Source organism: Choristoneura fumiferana, chromosome Z, assembly GCF_025370935.1.
Source record: "Choristoneura fumiferana chromosome Z, NRCan_CFum_1, whole genome shotgun sequence".
Lineage (NCBI taxonomy): Eukaryota > Metazoa > Arthropoda > Insecta > Lepidoptera > Tortricidae > Choristoneura > Choristoneura fumiferana.
This window is the reverse complement of record NC_133472.1, coordinates 29,047,424-29,069,443: the sequence shown is the minus strand read 5'-3', so window position 1 is coordinate 29,069,443 and position 22,020 is coordinate 29,047,424. Positions and strand designations below refer to the sequence as shown.

The 22,020-nt window shown below is 36.7% G+C and overlaps 1 protein-coding gene across 1 annotated transcript; it reads left to right on the top strand.

The window, feature by feature from the left end:
* The first annotated feature begins 1,146 nt into the window (after positions 1–1,146).
* On the top strand, positions 1,147–12,076 carry LOC141433620 (enolase-like). Its single transcript, XM_074095732.1, has 4 exons — positions 1,147–2,346; positions 5,748–5,970; positions 6,096–6,186; positions 10,720–12,076. Exons 1-4 carry the CDS (start codon positions 2,081–2,083, stop codon positions 11,994–11,996), a joined length of 1,857 nt encoding a protein of 618 aa, XP_073951833.1. The 5' UTR covers positions 1,147–2,080; the 3' UTR covers positions 11,997–12,076.
* Positions 12,077–22,020: the final 9,944 nt, after the last annotated feature.

Below are 22,020 nucleotides of genomic sequence, written 5' to 3'. Positions count from 1 at the left end.
ATATCTTTAGCCTTTTTAGTTCATGGCTGTATTAAACCAACACCGAATATCGAATGTAAAGTTCGCTAGTGCCATTATAATATTTGCCGAAATTCCAGAAACTATACTGTCAGTCAGCAGCTAGATTAATAGCTATACACACACACACACACACACACACACGCACACACACACACACACACACACACACACACACACACACACAAAACATCACGCCTGTATTCCCAAATGGGGTAGGTAGAGCACACGAAACGTTACCGCTTTGAAGCCACTTTTAGCAATTTTAGGTTTTAAATTTGACAAAAAAGGTACAATAGTGACAGGTTGCTAGCCTGTCGCCTACCTACGGTGTACCTTAACCTATATCCTCAATATAGCTATATTAATAGCTATATAATATAATAGATAATGAGTAGAAAATGTCCAACATTAAGAAATATCAGCCTTTATTCACACAAGTCTATTCTATCTAAAATGTATTAATTAGGGATGGACAGAAATTTGTTTTACATTCGGTTTTACCGAATTTCGGCAGCTTGAGACGTACTTCGGCATTCGACTGAGATTCGGTTTAAATGCCGAATATTCGGCACTAGAAAAAAAGAACCTACTGCTACTATTTCGACTGAAATTAATAGAAAGCATGTCTGGCATATCAGTAGGTAAAATATGGAACAAAAATGAAATAAACTCAGCTCCTATTATTTTAATAAACATCTTGAATTAAAAAAAAACATTGAGAAGTATTAAGTATTTTAAATCATTAAAGGTGTTTTCAACAATTAAATTTATCAATTTCTTCTTATCTGAATTTAAAATTTACTGAGGCAGGTTATTGAACTGAATTCGGCCGATTTTTTCATTTTTGCCGAATGTTCGGCCGAAGTTCGTATTCGGTTCAAACCACATTGCTCAGCTTTAGATTAATCAACCTTTTAACAATCAATAATTCACTATGATTTCCGTGACAAAAGTAAGGGATGTCAATATAACATTAGTAGCACAAAGGTTCAACCCTGGTACAGTCAGCAACAAAGATATGAATACAGCCAAAGCGACAAAAATACGTACACACGACCTTAATGTTCAGGCATTAAAGTCATGTATGCATATTTTTACATGACTTTGTATGCATATTTTTTGCACTTTGGCTATATTAACACTCATATCTTTGTTGCTGACTGTACATGAATCAGTTTGTTCGACTGTAGGTAACCTACCCCAACTTGCGACGCTGATTTTGAAAGTTCACCTTCAACCAGTAAAATAAAACCTAGGCAGAATACAGTCAACAACAACTGTCTGTTTCACCACTATCTGATAATAAGTTTCCGATATTTGATACGGCATATATCTGTAAAGCCGTCTTCCGGTAGGTACTCTTCTTTACTCAGCCAGAGCCCGGCTCATTTGAGTGATTTGAACAGTGTTTCGTATTTCTGCCGTTGGTCGTTATACTCGTATTATTCTTCTCCGTCGCTCACGTGACACGACAGGCATTGTTTAGTACTGCATCTCTTTCATCCTCGCAAATACGCAACCCCGAGCACGAACTATCAACACAGAATAACTAATAGTCTACCACTCTATCTAAAATTGTATTAATGCTACCCTAACCTATCATTGGCAAATTCTTAATTCCTATTTTTTCTGACGGTTTTCATAAAGAAAATAATCATAAATGCTTAAAGTACTATGTAACTAAGCTTCTGAAGAACCCTGGTTTATCATTCTTGACAAAATGTACCGCTAAACGATTAAACTTGAACATTTTTTTTTATTATTTGCGCAGAAACGGATGAAATCCTATCTTAACATCCCTTTCTGTTTCATACAAAAATGTCAAACAAAGGGAGAGGTTACTTTGACGTTTGATTTCCATTCCACGGCCGCGGCTGTTATGTGGGCGTGAGGCAACAAATGGGCGGTGCTACCCCGTCCTACGTTGCCTCCCGAGCCCTCCCTTTGGAAGCCCTCCCGGAGCTCACTACGAGTTATATTGTCACACCTACAACTCGCCAATTGGTATTTAATACAAATAAAACAATTCGTAATTAGTTTTTGAATTACAAAATAATCGATGTGTGATGACGATATCTATGAGTTAAGTGACGCGGTAGCGGTTAGGAAAGTGCTACATCTCACGTGCAACATGTTTAACATGGATGGAGTGAACGGTGACCACCGCTGTCTACCTGTGGAGAGCAATGGAGTGGTGCCGGTCAGCCTGGGCGGGTCTCCGACGTCGGCAAATAGTTCCGACCTTTTTCTGTACGACGACTCATCCATGTCCGACGGCAGTTTGTACGCCAGCGACCAAGAGAACCTGTCCATACCTAGAAAACGGTACGTACCTATTACTTTTCTACCGTAAATTCTTTAAATGTTGTACTGATTACCTTTATACCTATAATGGGCATAAATTGGATTTTATATTTCAATATTTTGAAATTTTTAATTAATTATATTATAACTACGGCAAGCTTAATGCGCTCAGCGATTTCATTGCTTATGTTAGTTTCACGTGTATCGAAATTAAATTAAATACCTATATCTACTTACCTATCTAGATGGGGTAGGTAGGTACGTAGGTAGTTTCTTACATCACCATTTTGTAAATTTAATTTAGTGGCTGCAGAATCAATTGCTAAATTTGTTAACTAGTCTTAAATTGAAGTAGGTGCTTATAATCGTACATACCTGCTTATAATCGTAGTTTTGATTTTGCATAGGTGATGAAAGATATTAATGTGAGAGTTGAGTACCTACCCTGTTATCCTTCTTCTCATAATCACTTTTTTACAGTCTGTTCAGTTTAGGAATGGACAGAAGGAAAATAGGCTCTTTATAGTGCACGCTTTGGCAAGTAATTAAATAAATTGCATTTTTTTAGTGTAGGTATACAATCCAAACTTAATTCTAATCAAAATATCGAAGACATCAATATTACTTTCATTTATTCATTGACTAGCTGTTGCCCAAGACTCTTTTAACGTAGAATTCGTTTATTGCTACCGGTACTCAATTTTCCGGTATAAAAACTATTCTATGTCCTTCCCCGGGACTTGTACTATCTGTATAAGTACCTACCGAATTTCATCTAAATGGTTCAGCGGTTAAGACGTGAAGAGGTAGGTAACAAACAAACATACAGACTTATAACATTTCGCATTTATAATAATTATAAGTGAGATTAACTTTGCTATTTTTCATATCATAATTTAAAAACAATAAAAAACTTATTCTATTTTGTTAAAATTACACATACATCTACCTACAATTGTACTAATATTCCATAGTCGGGTTTCCATATAGTAAATGGGCTTTGTTTTTTTTTTGTGAGTACTTACCTCTTATAGTGAAGAATATTTATGCTGAGGATGAACATTCCTACTTGTGACGGTTTTGGACTTATGATTTTTTTAAAGATTTCTTGTAATTTTATTATTCAAGCGATTTGCTTTAAATGTTGAATTGATGTTCTTTATATAGATTTGTATCACTACTCAAAAAACTAATACTAGTTATCATAAGTATACCAAAAAAAAAAAAGAAAATAAAAGACCAAATTAAAAAAGAAACATTTTTTCATGTGGTTGTGAAGTGTGACACCACAAGATTTTTTTCTCGGAATAGACCATATGTTGGCTAATATTTGCCTAAATATCAAAATTTTCCAGGCGGTACTTCCAATCAAAAATCAGCAATACGTGTGACCAAGTTCTGTAGGTATTCAATCGGTGTTTTTCAGTGTCGTATACAAACTGTTGTTGTTATAAGGTGTCGTGTCATTAGCATATTTTACTCATAAATACGACAAACTGATTAGAAAACTCAATCATAATAGAGGAGTTTGAATACCTACATACGACATCGAAAAAAACACCGTTTGCATACACATGGCTGATTTTTGATAAGAAGTAGCGCCAGGAAAATCTCTCGAAATTCGCTCAAATACATCCCGAAAAAAAAATTAAGAGATATATTTTAAAAAATCATAAGTCTAGAACTGTCACAAGTAGGATGTTCATAATCAGCAGAAATATTCTTCACTAAAGAGGTACTTACTTAAAAAAAAACCCAGGCCCATTTGATGTAAGGGCCGACTTAGGTACTATGGAAACCCGACTATGGCCCTTGTGCCACAACACAAGAAGTTTTTTTCAAATATCCAAGGAAATGTCGTCCTTATCTTCGTGATCATAGAACGCGAAGTCCGTCATTGTATAGTACTTATTGAAGATTTGTTCTAATTTCAAAGTAGAGGACAGTAATGGAATTTCATACAACATTGCTGGCCAAGGCCAGCAAAGAGATCGTCTCTTGTTTCAGTGGGTTTTTTTCTTTTATTGACTATCTGTGGCATATGTCATACCTACTGCCAATTTAGAAAAATATAGTTAGTGAATGTGTACTTATTTACTTTTCAATCTATTAATTTGACTAGATTATTTAATTATATTAAATCAGATATTCAATACAATAAACAAGGATTGACATTTACTGTTAATAATTTATTAAATGAAGTGTTGACATTTTTGGTGAAAAAAAAAACATTAACCCGAACAGCTTACAAAAAAATAGTTGAAAAAGAGTATTTTGGCGGGAATAGAAAAAAAACAAATAATTACTTAGGTAAGTATACGGTTTATATCTAAAACGAGTGGTTTTGAATTAAAATAAGTGTTATTGACGCTATTGTTTCCGATTTCCTTGGATTTATTTGAGAAAAGCACTAAACAAGCCTCTGCTGCAAACAGGAATTGTCAACCTCGTATCTCTAGATGGCCTTGTTTCTGCCATCTATAACTACTCGGCCGGCAATCCCCTATTTCGCGGCCTCTGCAGTAATGTACTGTTTTTTGTAGAAACTTTAACTGCCGGTTAAATGTATCCAAATTTTTGAACTCCGTCCAAATAGGTAGAAAATGTTGCCCAGTATTTTGTAGTAAAATTCTGCAATTAAATACAAAATGCTATCATTTTTTTCATAGATAAGTATTGCTATGGGTTACCGGTACTTACGAAGAACTTTCCAAATGAACTTGTATGAAAAGGAAGAAGTAGTGGTTCGAATAGATACCAACGTATTTTTGCGCTTGAATGTACCTACTAGGTATAGCCTAACTACACGCCTACTTGGTTAAATTACAAATATTTAGATCAAAACACAAGTAGTTCGAATAAACAAGCTCCAAGACAAGTCGGTACGTTTTTCATTAACTTTCGATTTTGCAACATTTTACGTAGGCATGTTATAGTTTCCTTTATTTTCCTATATTTTATTCCTTGTATTATTTTAACATCCTTCGCAATTCTTATCATCTAGCCGTGAGACGCAAATATGTAACTAGCTGTATGTAGGTATATTGACATAATGGGAGGTCATGAGAAGTATTCAACAATATTCAAATTCAACTATAGGTACAGTAGGTATCTAACTATTCGCTGACAGGGTTTTAATATAAATAAATAATAATAATAAATAAATAAATATCACGGGACAGTTCACAATAAATAAGTAAATAACTAACCCTCCTTTGGGCAATCAGATAAAAAGTCCGACACATTGTTTCAATAATTGCTGGAAAAACTGCTGCATTTCTATTAATTACCTAAAATACATTACGCGTATATACACGAAATAACTACATATATAGTTACCTACCTATATTGAAGGTGTGAATTGATCATCATGCAAGTTGTTGCTTAGGTGTGCAGCCGTCACATTATATCTACCTTTGCAGATCAGAATTCCGTCGTCACCATAAGCGGCGCTCCCGTTGTCCGCAACAGCAGATCCAACAGCGGCAAGCGGCCAACCTGCGCGAGCGCCGCCGTATGCAATCTATCAATGACGCCTTCGAAGGCTTGCGAGCGCACATCCCCACCCTGCCCTACGAGAAACGACTTTCAAAAGTTGACACTTTAAAACTGGCTATAGGATACATTAGCTTTTTGGGAGAACTGGTGAGTTTTTCACGCTACGGTTTTTCAGAGACATTTAACATGTTTTTCGAAAATACGACGTGGGGGGAATTATAATGTTCTGAGATGAATGAATTAACTTCACTAATAATTTTCCACTGCGGCAGGTCCGAGCCGACCGGAATTCCCCAAGCAACATGCTATCCGGTTCGTGTAAGATGCACAACAAAGACGAACAGAAGAAAGTGATCATACGCGGTGAGATTTTTGTAGTTCGCTAATTTCGTGGTACAGTCACCAGCACCAATATCTGACACAACAAGCGTGCATAAATATCTGATACGGCTCTATTTCTAGGGCTGGAAGGACGTGTCAGATATTTTTGCACGCTCCGCTGTGGCAGATATTAATGCTGGTGACTGTACCTACTCGTATCACTGGTCATCTTTGAGATGTGCTGTTCTTATATCTAGCGACTTTTGTTTGATTGCGAAGGTATTTCAGATATAACTGAATGCTCGGCTAAAAAATAACGTAAAATAATGTATGTAAAACAAATCACTGTGATCTTACTAATCTGAACCAGTTTTTATTCTGAATTCTGACTTGATGCTGACTAGCAGTGTCATGACAATGCGATAATCTTAACCCTGTCCTCAGTCTTACTGTGTTTATTTATTTTATTTTCTAAGTATATGTTCTTTTCTTACATTTCGGCCTTTTTGACTTCGAATTTCTTTTTTATTTTGGTATATGTATTGTACCTATAGTAGGTATTGTGTATTTATGTATTACATCTGTATTTATTTTAATATTATGGATATTTTGTTTCTCCTGTGTTTTTGTTTCCGCCACCTATTTTTAACATAACTATAAGTTCCTGTGCCCAAATGGTTGTCTGGAAAACACCGCTTTTAAGCGTTAAGACCGCCTATTGTAAACCCTATATTTTGTGTCCATGTTAAACTTTTGTACAGATTTGTGATGTGCAATAAAGAATATTTGCATTGTGATGCTGAAGGAATTCAGCTAAAATATTTAAATAAAATCCAATGGTTCAAATTGGAATAAAATTTACGCAGGATTTTTACACACTGTCGACAAAATCCTGCCGACTTCATCAAATGATATTAGGTATATAGTTGTGCTCGTCAATATAAAATTGATTACATAGTTACTGTGATAGTTACAGGCATTGAATTTGTTTTACCGACGCTACATGTCCAATGTCCATGTTGATAAATAATGAGACAGCCGGCAGTTTAAGACTTTATTATACGGACGGATTCCGAACAGAAGCGAAGGGAATTGTTGCTTTGTCATAGATTTAGGCCGTCTTGCAGGAAAAAATAAATCTAGATTTAGTAGTTAATCCAGGCTTAAGCTTGACAGTTCCATAACTTCCACACAATGTGACACTACTAAACTGTGCTTAACGCTAACCCGAGATTTATGTGTTTCCTGCAAGTGGGCCTTAAGTATTTAAACAAGATCTTAATTCTAGGTTTAGCTTTGTTTGATGATAAATCGTGCTGTTGCCAGTCTCGAAAATTTAATTAGGGGCTGTTTCACCATCCACTGATTAATGTTAACTGACGGTTAAATGTGATGCCGTCTCTATTTGTTTTGTTCAAATAGACGGAGACGGCATCACATTTAACCGTCAGTTAACACTAATCAGTATGGTGAAATAGCCCCTTAGTATGCTAAATGTGCTATTACAAGCCGATAATGGGACCTAACTTAATTTAGTCAGCCTACTTTCCCCTTTCTCTAGTAAATGATAAATGATACAGAAAAAATATTTCTATTGGTTTCGTTTTGTTTGCTGTAAAAAAATATCTAGAGAGATTATTGATATACATAATTAAATATTTCCTGCCTCTTTAACCTATATATGCGAAACCTGTATGGCGGTATGCCGCATCAGCCGCATGTACCTACCTCTATGAAAGTTACACTTGACACAACTTGACTTGACTTGGCTGATTAATTCGTTTTGTTAATGTTAATTCGTTACGGTTATGATCTTAACTTGTGACCCATTTTGTAAGATGAATTTTGAAACTTTGAATTGTCACACAAGACAAGGTGACGATGTTCGCTCTCGAGCGGGTTTCACAAATAAAATTCGTGACTATACTAATACTAGACCTCAAACCGCATTTGGTTCGGGTGGGAACTACACACAGACCAAGCCTGAACGTAGGTACAGGCCAGAGATAATGATGATATTTGTCAAAACAAGATTTGTATCTAACAACGTAAATTTAGGGGAAACAATCTACAACAGGCCATGAAGCTGATAACGTAGTAATGAAGTAAATAACGTAGGCTAGTACTTAACTAATAAAAGTTTTGCTGTAAAATCGTACAGCTTGTCGTTTTCTAAACATTTTGTGATATTATGTGGAGCGGATTGCATTCTGAAGCTTAATTTAGCGTAAACTAATTGTGGCAAGCGGGGCCCCGCAGGCCCGCCGGCGCCGGGACGATCGTGCCAGGTTGTGACCCCTGCACTACGCTCTCCAATTTGTTGTACACCTTTTAATGATCGATAACATGCGCTGATGGTCTTGTCATTTACATACAGTCGTATGTATACATTAATGACTACTTAATATATTTAGAAAACAAAAATGCGAATAGATAACGCCTACGAGTAAGCTTAGATATTTGCTGTGAGAATGTGGGCTCACCATGATTCCAATTTAGCTGCGGCGGTAATTATTACATTTTGTCGTATCTTGAATTGTAGGAAGTTACGGAGAATAATAAAGAAACCTTAGGTGGTCAGGAACTCAAACAAAACATTCATCGTCGTACTAACCTAACCTAACACAAATTCAATTACTTTGCCTACTTAAGGGCGCTGGATGGATATCGGTCAATATTGTTCAGTAATACTTCTGTTATTGTGCGTGTCTACACACACAGGCGCACATTATCATACTGACAATCGATTGGTCCAGGTGCGTCGCGCGCGAATTTCTCACGCGTCGGTCGCGTGATGCACATCCCACAGCCCAGCCTAGCCGTGGGATCAGGATCCTCCCACGCAATAATTAATATCATCTAATTTAAACTAACAACGGGGTAACATGACATGTTACAGCCGAAATAAAAGCTTTCGCACGGTAGCGATAAAATATACTTTGGCTAAAAATGAGAACTTCTGCCTCTTCTGACTCTATCGAAACCCAAGTCATAAAATGTAAAGAATTAAGTAAATTAACGGAAGCTTAATTGACGGTCATGTAAAAGTTCTCGGATGCACGTAATCTTGTTGTATTTTCTTCCATAAAAACCTTCTCCTGATAGTAAGGAACACAACAAAATAAGAATAAGCGAAATCGGCCCAGCCGTTCCCGAGTTTTGCGCTTAGCAACACATTTTACGATTTATTTTTATTTATATAGAAGATTATTATTATTATTATTATTATAATTATATTGTATTATATTATATAAGATATAAGAACAGAGATTAAGGTTAAGGTTTCTTCGACAGCCAAGAATTAACAGATTTTTTTATACTTAAGTAGCTCATTAAGAGTATTATTAAGGATCAACAAAAAGGTTATCCCTTTCTACCCTGCAAGCTTGTGCGTAAGGAACGCCTGCTTTATTTGAGAACACTACAAAACGCTCCCTACTGCGCTAGGTCATTCGCGTCTTTTCATTCAAACGTTATAAGACGTTGCGTAATTTAATTTATTCGTACTCAATTGATTCTTTTCATGGCGATCGGCTATTCGATGCACTTTATGCACTTGTATGCACAGCGGAGCCCTAAAAGTGTAAACAAGGGCGAGAACCGACGTGTTTGAGAATCACACCGTGTAGCAAATTGAGAGATCGCCCTTCGCTTCATAAACTGTTAGGCGGAGTGTATTAGAATACTATTAAGCTCTCGACAGTCTCACACCCCTTTATTTGTTACGCACTTAATACGTAGTTACCTACCTATCGCCGTCGTCCTCGGACACATAGAATAATGGCAGTTTTCAAAAATAAATATCTGTAAATCGCTTTTGATTTCATTTTGATGTCGATAAGTTTCTGGTTGATAAAAATTTAAATAGTACCTATTTAAACCGTTACACACATCTTTGCTTGAGGCTTCAGTGTATCGGCGGCCCTAACCTCTCGGCCAAACAAATCTAACTTGACGCTACTCGTCTGCTCTACACAACGTCCATGGCTCTACATGTTCGGCTTTACAGAAAGCAGAACATCCATTGGCCAAGAATTAGGTACACCACACATTTAATCCCTTTTTCAATTAGTAAAAAACGCTTTATCGGAATAATGTAGAGATTATCATGCACGTGCGTTCTGGGCCGGGGGTGCTCCGTCGGTGCCTGAGTGTTGACAAAGTTGTTAAAACATTCGTTGACTAGGTACTCTAAATCATAGATTTGTCGCTCTGTTTGTCGGTATCTGTAAGAGTTTCAACTAACGAGAGTTTAATCAACAGAATTCAATTTTAAAATTGGGTTAAAACGTATTCTTGATCTGTTCAATCGACTATCTTTTATAGTTGGGAGGGAAAGGCGAAAATGAAAGAATAGAAGAAGGAATGTTTTTAATACGGTTTTTAACAAACTCATTCCATAAAAGGGTATAAAAGAAACTACTGGCAGCTAGGATTTTCAAATAACCGCTAAAATCTTTTAAAAAAGTCACTTAATGTCATTTTAGGAATATTTGCATATCAATTAATTTTTATACCTATTTATTTTTTACTACCGTATTTTTTAATAAAAAATGCCGATTAAGTTACTTTTAGCTCGTCAAATATTTGATTCGACTGGTGTTCCAACTGTAGAGGTAGACATGGTTACCGAGCTTGGTCTATTTCGCATCGGCGTCCCTTCCACCGATGTCAAAAAAATAGGTGAAGCTGTGCAGCTGCGTGACAACAATCCCAAAGAGTACCGAGGAATGGGAGTATCGAATGCAGTGAAGAACATTAACACTATTGTTGCTCCAGAACTAATCAAGCAAAACTTGGAAGTGACAATGCAAAAAGAAATTGATCAGTTCCTGATTTCTCTCGATGGTACTGAGAATAGATCGCGGATAGGAGCAAATGCCATGATGGCGGTGTCACTGGTCGTTGCCAAGGCCGGGGCGGCCAAGAAAGGAGTGCCGCTGTACAGGCACATATCGGACATGGCAAGCATCACTACAATAATACTACCAGTACCGCATTTCACTTTACTGACAGGCGGTATCCTTTCATCGAACGGCCTACCGTTCCAGGAATATGGCATAATGCCCACTGGCGCCTCTTCATTTGCTGAAGCAATGAAAATGGGAACAGAAATATATCACTACGTTAAGGATGTTGTTAAAAATAAGTATGGTGTAGAAGCCTGCTATGTGGCAGAAAACGGTGGCTTCTCCGTGCCTCTGCTCAGCCACCGCGACGCGCTCGTCTTCCTCACTGACGTCATCAAGCAGTGCGGTTATGTTGGAAAAGTTGAGATAGCTATAAATGCGGCTGCGTCCGATTTGTTCAAGGATGGTGCATATGACCTGGAATTTAAAAATCCTAACTCCAACCCTCAGGAATACATGTCTTCAGACAAGCTCGCTGAGACGTACCTTGACAATATTAAAGAGTTTCCTGTGATCTCCATCGAAGACGCTTTCGATTGGGACGACTGGGCCGCATGGTCGACTCTACAAGCCCGCACGCAAACTCAGTTGTATGGCAACGATTTGACACAAACTAATGTTAGGAGGGTGGGACTGGCAGTGGAGAAAAAGGCATGTAATACGATTGGGTTGAGAATTAATCAGTCGGGAACGATTTCTGAAGTGATGGAGTGTTATAAATTGATAAAGGCGAATCAGTTCGGGTGTGTTGTAACGGACCGCTGGGGAGACACCGAGGATCTATTCCTAGCCGACCTGGTGGTGGGGCTGTCGGCCGGTCAGGTGAAGTGCGGCGCCCCCGCGCGCGGCGAGCGCGTCGGCAAGTACAACCAGATCATGAGGATCGAAGAGGAGCTGGGAGCCCTGTCCAAATATGCCGGCAAAAACTACCGCAACCAATAGGTTTTGTCTTACACTTAAATACTACCTATGTTACTTTGAAATGCTTAACAATAGAAAATTGAAATAAATACAACATCTTACATTTGACTATTCTTCGCCTTTTATATAGATACAGTCGCCATCAGATATTTCGGTCGGAGCGGCCAAGGTGGTCAAAAATATCGGCTCATGCACTCTTATTATTAAGGTACCTACCTATTAGAGATCATGTATCGATGTTTTTAACCAAGGTGGTTAATGACTGTACAAGCGTGACCACGATAGCGTGTGATATTGACAAGGTGGAACCTTATCGCAATCAATTTTATGATGATTTCTTTGATAGATGTATTGAATTTCACATGACATTTGCTATAAAATAGGTCCCATCTGGTACAGTCAAGGCCAAGGTATCGACACGGCCAAGGTTACAAAAATATGTATACTTACACGACTTTATGCACTTAACATTAAAGCCGTGTAGGTATACATATTTTTGCTTCTTTGGCCGTGTCGATATCTTTGCCCTTGACTGTACGTGATTCAGTTTCTGTGACTGTACTTTGTAGGTATGTTACCAAAGAAAATCTTTATTTATATAGGTACGCAATTGCGTCGTTCCGTGCATGTTAATTTTTCTGTCATTTCATAAGGACCTTTTGGTATTCTCGTGATTCATGGGCATGGGGAAAGTAATTTAAATTTAGGGAACATTAAAAATATCCTTAATGGTAATCCCTCTTGCCTTCCTAGGAGGTAAGTGGTAACATATCTTACAGGCACCTCGAACTCTGCATGCGTAAGTAGTAAATTACCAGTTTCATGTTCTAGGTAGGAGTTTAAAATTACCGTAGGTACAAATCCATACGGTCAGCCATATGCGACAACCGGACAAATTACCGGAAACACTCATTATTTCCAATGTGAGATCGCCTAAACTGTTATTAATGCACTTGTCGAAATATGAATAGAGCCGTCACCACATTCATCGATAACTTGTGAATACTCGATATAAAGTGGCATTCAGAGTTGCAGGTTGCAGGGGAGCAAACACACACTACCTAGATGTATAGGTTCTGGTGTGTAGGTTACAGATATTACTACGAACGTATTTGTTTAAGAGAGCAAATCTTAATTTTTCATCTGCAGACCTCATTACAGTTTAGCCAGCACTTAATTCGAAACTGACATATTTTAAACGTGAAAGCTTTGAATAAGAAAAATTTCGCAGTCTTTCCTGTTGGCTAGATTGATGGCCAGACCCAGTGGCCAGATCAGCTTGGGATCTAGTGAAGTACTGTTGGGATCTAGTAAAAAAAATCCCGTTGGCCAGACTAGTCTGGCCATCAATCTAGCCAATGGGAAAGACTGAAATTTCCCGTATGCAAAACTTTTGTTTCTTTCATCTGATTTACTTTCTGTTTATTTTTGTCACTTGGTACCGAAACGTAAATGCTATGAAACAGAATAGTCTTTATTGAACTAAATACAATGAACTGGAAAGCGTAATCGTCTTGATTCTAATATAGAACAATATCGGTGTTATCAAAACAGCTATTCTAATATTAGTCGACATGGACAGGTCAAACCCTATCACACTATCGAGCTATCGAGAGGGGCGAAGGCCGCGTAACAGCGCGCACGTGCACGACCCTCGCATTACACCCCACGAATAAAGAATAACACCCCGGCATTATACCACATTCGCGAATAGTTCGATTGTCTCCGGGGCACTCACGCTCTTGCCTAAATAATTGTAGATAAATAAACCTTAAATATACTTACTCACGTTAGGGACACCCCAATTCGATTAAAAAAATGAAAGAACTACTATTAGAGATTAGCCTTTTACGGTTCTAATTACTTGGGAGTAAGGGTGGCATTAATTCCTTTGTTTTTTGTGTATATGTTTTTCTACATATCGGGTATTTGTACGGATCTACCGGGTTACTAAATTAAATCACCATCGTGTCCCAGTTCTTTTGTTTTATTAAAACATTTTTTATCAAAAAAAAAATGTTAGGTAATAGGCACATACCGTCGTTGGTCCCGCCACAAATATTTGCAATGACAAAGGATCTCTGTTGCAAACGAAATAAATACCTATGCACCCCGATCCCGAATGAAAGGTCTTGCAATAAGGCAGGTGGCAAGAGTCAGGTGGTGAAAGAGAGGGGGTTAGTACTCTGTAACAATGTATCGCATGAAGCTTTAAATTTCAGGGAAGAACTTCCAGTCTCACTCGCTGTCGTGGTCGCGGCGCGGCGAGCGGCCTCCCGGCAGCACACTCCACGCGCAAATCTGGATCCCGGAGGACCCCAGATCCATCACCAAAACAAATGACAAAGAAGAACTAAGATAAATAAATATTTGTTCCCAGAATTATCTATATTAGGGACCCTTTATATTTATAGATAGCAATAACTTTATTTAATTGATCTCAACTTTGGACTGCAGTGGTAATGAGTTATGATTATTCTGAAGTTTATAGTGATTTCTTGTCAATTTTATATTTTTTTCTTGTTAAATAAGTAGGTACAATATAATATCATATTTATCAATGTAATAACTATCATTAATTCATTTGTTGCCGTTATAGGCAATAAAAGACTTACACTGATGAACAGATATGATGAACCACAAGTGTATTTTTTAATTGTGTGATATGTAAATTTAAATCTATCTACCGCATATATTATAAAAATATTAAATATAATATTTATAATTATAAATATGTATGTTAGTCTGTAAGGTATTTATTGTATGGGCCAAGTTGCCTGAAATAAATGATTTTTTTATTATTTATTTATTATTATTACGAGTACTTGTCGTAAAAGTTAAGGTCCTCAAAATGTTTAATTACCATTTAGTATTTAAGTAACGACGATGGTTATCGCTGAGCAAAATTTTAGACATTTTGAACACCTCGACTACCTAGTTGGATAGGATAACAATTGCTCTTTCTGGACTACGTTAGAAAATCAGTGCTCAAAAAACTGTTTCAAATGGGCTCTACTCTACTCTTACCCTATCCAACTTGAAGTTTACTTCAAGCTGTCGCTAAATGGGCTTACTTTAAGCCCTACAAGTTACTTCATAGAAAGTAAAAAAAATATCCTGCATGCATAGCCATATACGATTGGCATTGGCACTGTAAGCAGGAATAATGTAAGGCTTAGAGTCGGTAAATTTAAGGAATACCAAAAAAAATTTTTTTTTACTTACGACTTTATAATTAATTTTAGCAACTGTTCCTATTACGTAAAAAGGCATGAAAGCCAATATTTATATTTAATTGCAAACCAATATATATATACCGTTTACAATATACTTAATCGTATCAAAGGACGCAATAAAAGATTTTCTCTGCCATGACATACCTATTTATTTTAATTCTCAAAGGTGTGCTTTTCATTGATTGATATCAAGACATGTAAACATGAGAACTGGATACTTATACAGGGTGTTCGGCACATGGACCGTCAAAATTTTTTTGAGATATTGTTAGAATTATTTGCTATATTTTCGCCCTTGGACCTCGCGTATGAAATAAAGTTCAATTTGTCCAACCAGGATTTCGAACAGTTTGCGCCCTAGCGACGGGATACCTCCGTAATTTGACTCAAATTTATTTTTTATCAATGTTTATAGCATATCGTTAGAAAGGTCATAAGCTACAGAAGTAACTCAAAGAAAATGAACTGCTCAATTGTCTTTGTTTTTTAATAATTGATTTTCGAAGTAGGTTTTTTTCACACCATCAGTAATTTTTTGGAATAAAAATTCTCGTACGTCCCTCTGAGACTATGAATTATAATAAAAACTGTTATTATTTAAACAAGCATGTATTACCAAGTATTAAATATAAAAAATAATAATTTTACATACATTAATAATAAAGTTACGAACGCTTATAGGTGGGATTTCGGGAAATTTGAGAAAAACATTTAAAAAATTGTGGGGGGAGGCTCCAATAGAGAGATCTCTCTCCAGGCAGGTGTTATGCCTGGGGACCGAAGTCCGAAGGAAGAGCGTCGGAGCTTGTATATACTTATGCGACCGCGTTGAGAAACTTCGATAGCGCGATGTAGAACATGGCCAGAGTTTCTATTGTTGTTCACTAGATGGCGCTAGGAGTCGCTACAAAATCATATCTCCAAAACCGTGACCCTTAGGACCCAAGGTCCAAGGGCGAAAACAAAGCAAATAACCCCAACAATATTCCAAAAAAACTTGACGGTCCGTGTGCCGAACACCCTGTATATAAACTGTGTTTTCATTACACGCTACGTTTCACCATAGGTAGGTACCTATCTAAATACTCGTAAGTGAGATTTGTAACTAACCTACTGTTCTGCCTCCTCATACCTACTTCTAGTTCAGACAGCAAATATTGAGGCAATAAATCTTTTATTAGTCGAAAGGTCGAAACTAAGAATACACAATGACTTAGAAAAAATAACCATGAATAAAACTTAAAAAACCGGGCAAGAGCGTGTCGGACACGCCCAAAATAGGGTATTAAGAAAATTAAGCCCATTAAGCCCATTAAGAAAAATTTAAGTAATATTTTTCTAAGGATTTCGTATTTTATACGGAATCTTCCAAGCTTATAGGTAATATTTTATACTTTAGGCTGCTATTTACTCTTAAAAACTACTAATAATTCTCAAGCAAACTTAGCCGCTATAGTTTTCCTTGTAAGTTTGATATACTTACTACCACTGTGAATTTTTTCAAATTTTTCCACCCATCGGTTTAGATTTTAGAGGGGGGTGGGGACGCCCTATTTTAATGAAAATTTGCACTTTAAAGTTGAATATTTCGCAAACACATCACTGAATCGAAAAACCGTCTTAACAAACCCCTAATGGTTTTAAGAGACCTATCCAACGATACCCCACACTATAGGGTTGGATTCGAAAAAAAATCACCTCCACTTTACGTCTATGGTATCTAAAAAATTTTCTTTTTAATTTTTTTATTGTACTATTTTGTCGGCATAGTTTATATATATATCCGTGCAAAATTACAGCTTTCTAGCATTGATAGTCCCTGAGCAAAGCCGCGGACGGACAGACAGACAGACAGACATGGCGAAACTATAAGGGTTCCGTTTTTGCCATTTTGGCTCCGGAACTCTAAAAAGGCCCCCGTGGTATGGTGCCCAAAAGGTTGAATAGCGATGGATATTCGTTGAGAGATATAGCTGCCAGTCCTTTGGTCTCCAGTACTGTCGACCAGACCCCCAACAGGTCGCCGGGACCCCAAGGACCCAGAGCCTCAAAACCTACGAGTACAGCAAAGAAATACTGAACCGAGACCCAGGTATTTTATATTTTCCTGCTCTTGACCGCCTCAGCCGCTGCGCCAGTTTTTTTTTGTTGTAAGTACCCTGGAGCTGGAGGTGTGAAGGGGCTATAATATCGACGCAGGTTGTGTGAGGCTAATTTAAAATGACCTATTACCGAGACGTGTGTGATTTATAAATTTCTAAAATTCCTAAGAACGGACATTATCTAGCATTATATACATAAAAATATACAATTGAGTATTAAACATAATTAAAATTACTATGTTATCGTACGGAATATCTTTTTACTGTGTACTGTGACATTCATGTGACGCGCGGTGCGGGACGCGGGGAGCGCCCCGAGTAGGCGGTATCAAACCGACCTCCCTCACCTCACCCCCTGTGTTTCAGTCTCTCATTGAAATACCTCGCCTTAACAAATTTGACTCCTTATTCTCGATGTGCGTAATAATTAATTATAAGCGAATTCTTATAAGTTGGTAATATGTCCTTTTTAATCACCGACCCAAAAAGGTGTTATTACTACTTAAATTAATTTTATAATGTAGATTTACAGGTATACCATACTTATACCTTTAAATTCATCGTAGCCCAGCTGAAACTTAAATTACGGGAGCCAGAGACTTGAAGTTTGGGACTTAATTTTTTGGGGTCGTAAAGCTGAGATTTTTTTTTAAATTTCTGCGTAATAAATAGATATCAAAAGGGATTTAATTCAATTTGAAAAGGTTCTATCTCCATAACAAATTAATAAGAAACTTCAAATTTTGCATGCAAATAGACCTAACTATAATATTATTACTTACCTAGATAAAATCAGTTTACAGTTTTTTTTAATGGTCGCGGGAAAGCAGCTCTATATATCCAGATTTTTTTTCTGAATTCCCAAGATAGAGAATAAAGGATTGTTGACACTAGGTAACGGAGAGGTGATAACTGATATAGAGACCGTCGTATTGATACAATGGCAGATATAATACTTATATTCTTTAGGGGTCACAAAGGTGCACTAAGAAGGGGTTTTTTGGAATTCCGGTGGTATAGAAAATAAATGGGATATTTTAATACGTACCGTATCTAATGTATCTATACGTATGGGAATTCATTAGGCAAGTGTGCTCCATCGTAGTCCATTTTATTACCTTCGGTTACCATCGGGCGCGATTGTTTAAAACCTAGCTAATATAGAGACTTGATATTAGACACATAGTAGAGGTGCACTAAGAAGGGATTTTTCGAAATTCCCGATGGATGGGGAATTAAAAATTTTTTTTTCTTTCGAATCGACTATAATAGCTGATATCGCATAGATAGGTATATATAAATAGTTATATTCTTTGGAAGTCATACCTACAGGTGTAAAAATAACTTGGTGCTTACTTGGTTTTATTACTGAAAATGATCATGATTCAAATTATAAATGAAATCAACATGGACGAAGTCGCGGGCAATAAACTACTTTTTAGGGTTCCGTAGCAAAAATGGCAAAAACGGAAACCTTATAGTTTCGCCATGTCTGCCTGTCTGGCTGTCTGTCCGTCCGCGGCTTTGCTCAGGGACTTTAATGCTAGAAAGCTGTAATTTTGCACGAATATATATGTAAATTATGCCGACAAAATGGTACAGTCACCAGCACCAATATCTGACACAACAAGCGTGGATAAATATCTGATACGACTCTATTTATAGGGCCGGAAGGACGTGTCAGATATTTTTGCGTGCTCCGCTGTGGCAGATATTAATGCTGGTGACTGTACAATAAAAATTAAAAAAAAAATTTTTACTTAGTGCCATCGACGTGGGGATGTTTTTTTTTCTCATCCAACCTTGTAGTGTGGGGTATCTTTGGATAGGTCTTTTAAAACCATTGGTTGCTAAAACTATTTTTCGATTCAGTGATTTTTTTGCAAAATATTCAACTTTAAAGTGCGAATTTTCATTAAAATCGAGCGAGAGGGGGGTCTCTAAAATCTAAACCGGTGGGTGGAAAATTTGAAAAAATTCAGGATGGTAGTAAGTATATCAAACTTACAAGGATAACTACAACGGTTAAGTTTTCTTGAGAATTATTAGTAGTTTCAGAGTAAATAGCAGCCTGAAGTATAAAACATACCTAAACTTGGAATATTCCGTACAAAATACGAAAACCTTTGAAAAATATTACTTATTTTTTTCGTAATGGCTACGGAACCCTATTTCGGGCGTGTCCGATATTCTCTTGGCCAGTTTTATATATACATAAGTTTGTAAATGATTTCACTTGATACAAATTTATAGGTACATTAAGGTATATAGGTAGGTAAGGACAATACCAATGTTTATCTCCACAAAACGTCGTCTAAAAAAGTTCCTCTTATACCCAGTCCTATGTTAAACGATTATACTCATATACTATCTATACGTATTATATAATTCGTTCTTAAACATACAGTCCTCCCTAGCATTAACCAGATGTTTCCGTTCCCAAGGGGCTGAAGTATCAGTACCTAGTCAATAGAAGCCTGTACATATTAGAAGGTAGATAGGTATTAGCTTTTTGTAAGCCTAAACCTTTCAATGCAAAAAGAAAATAAATCTCATTGAACTGGAATTGGTAGAGATATTTATGTAACAAGAAAAAAATTATGATGGAAATTATGGTGGGTCTAGGTAGAACATTATACATAAGTATGCATGCACTGTTCCTGTAGGTCCTTTTAGCAATATTTTTTCAGTACCTACCTGCTGAAATTTTGTGCCTGTCAAAGCTATATTTTTATAGTGGAAAACGACCGTTCCACTAAAGTAACTGGGTTGCTGAGCTATGTTAGCACGTAATAGGTATTTTATCTGGCATTAAATCATGTACAATTATTATAATATTATTACAGTAGGTACTTACTTAATATTATTAGTATAAATAATTAACGGTTTATATCAATTCTAGATTAGTTTAGAAACTAATATGTAGGTGTACCTACTTGGTTTGGATAGGTATTTATTTATTTATGGTTTATATAACGAATTTAAGAGAAAAATTATCATAGAGTTAGCTCATTGCAGAGCGGCTGGATTTACTCGGATGAGTAGGTACTTAGGTCTCGAGAATTATACTTATTATTTTGTACCTATTCATATGCTAACTTATTATTTCGATATTCCCACGTGATCAAGATGAAAAAAAAATCCAACAAAATAAAATCTATCGTATGTTTTCAGGATCTTTAACTATTTCCACACCAAATTACATCTAAATCAGTCGATCGGTTTAAGCGTGAAGAGGTTGTTACAAAACACAGTTACTTTCGCATTTATAATACCAGGAAGCTTAGTAAGAATAACATCACTTTTCCGGTATCGTATAGACTCCAGAGACCCGCTAGGCTTTCGTGCCGGATCAATACTCGAGCAGAGTAGGTATAGCAGGTGACTATTCCCACGCTCGAATCATCGCGTGCCTGCGGGCGGCGAGGATTCAATTAAATGCTACAACTAACGACCACTGTGGACACCGGTTGCGAGCTTGCAAATTATGCATTAAACATTGAAATCTAGACTTATGAGCAACTGCAATTAAATTGGGAATAGAATTTCTTTTCGTTTAAGTATATTTTGCGTTGAGGAAAAACTTGCAGATAAATAGGTAAGTGCGAACTTACCTACTTATCTAATGCCGCGGGTGCGAACTACAGGGAATGTGGTCAGTGCAGACTACTACCTAGCACCTACTGATATTTTTTCCGGCTTGTCCGCAATGCGAGCAAACAGCTACATCTACATCAGCAGGTGATTGGTATTCACAAGCCAATTTAGTTTTAGTTCACAATCAATGACTATTAATATACATAGTTAAATAATTTTTGTTTTAACCACAATATAATTATTAATTCATGAACCAATTATTAAATGAACTAAGATACTTACACTTTTTACAGTATGCTACTTTACCAAATATAAATAAAATTCCAAGGGATATTCTTAAAAAAAACTACGTAGGTAAGTGGACGAGCGAAGACAGGAGTGTTTGTTTAGGTTAGTAAAATTGCGATCACAATGAACGAGCTCCAGGACCAAGTTAAGTTATTAATTTACGCTATTGTGTCATCAAATGTAGGTATATCCATATTAACTTTTGGAGTTTTAAGGCTATCGGTTCCTTATGTAAATTTGGGTAAATCCAAATGTGATTTTTTTAAAGATTTTGGTATTAAATAAAAGGGTAAAAAACTAGTTTTGTTACAATTTTAAAGTTAGTATATTTTAAGTTCCTATAATAGGTACTTACCGCGTGGTTTTCGAGAAAAAAAACAGTTAAAATCATAATATTTTATTAAAATCAGATGAATCCACATGAGCTTTTCCAAATGTAGGTAAAGCCAATCAGCGAAAGTAGTTTTGTTTTTCTTTTTATTTTGTCAATGGATTTATCTGAGTTTGAAGTTAAGCGACTCGTAGGTATATTAATTAAATACCTAAACGTTACTCCGAAAATCGTAAAATGATCAGCCCGAATTGGACGATCGGGCGACGACATAAATAATAGCCGGAAGACATCCACTGCTGAACAAAAGCCTCCTCCTATTTATACCTACCTATATACTTGAAATTCGTAGTCACAAGCAGATATCTTTCTTAATTAGGTATTAATAAATAGGTGCGAAGCGAAAATGTAAGTACTTATTCGGACCAGGTAAACACGCCAGATCAACTCCTGCCTGTCTGTGCTGCTGTCACACATTGGGATGGAATGGT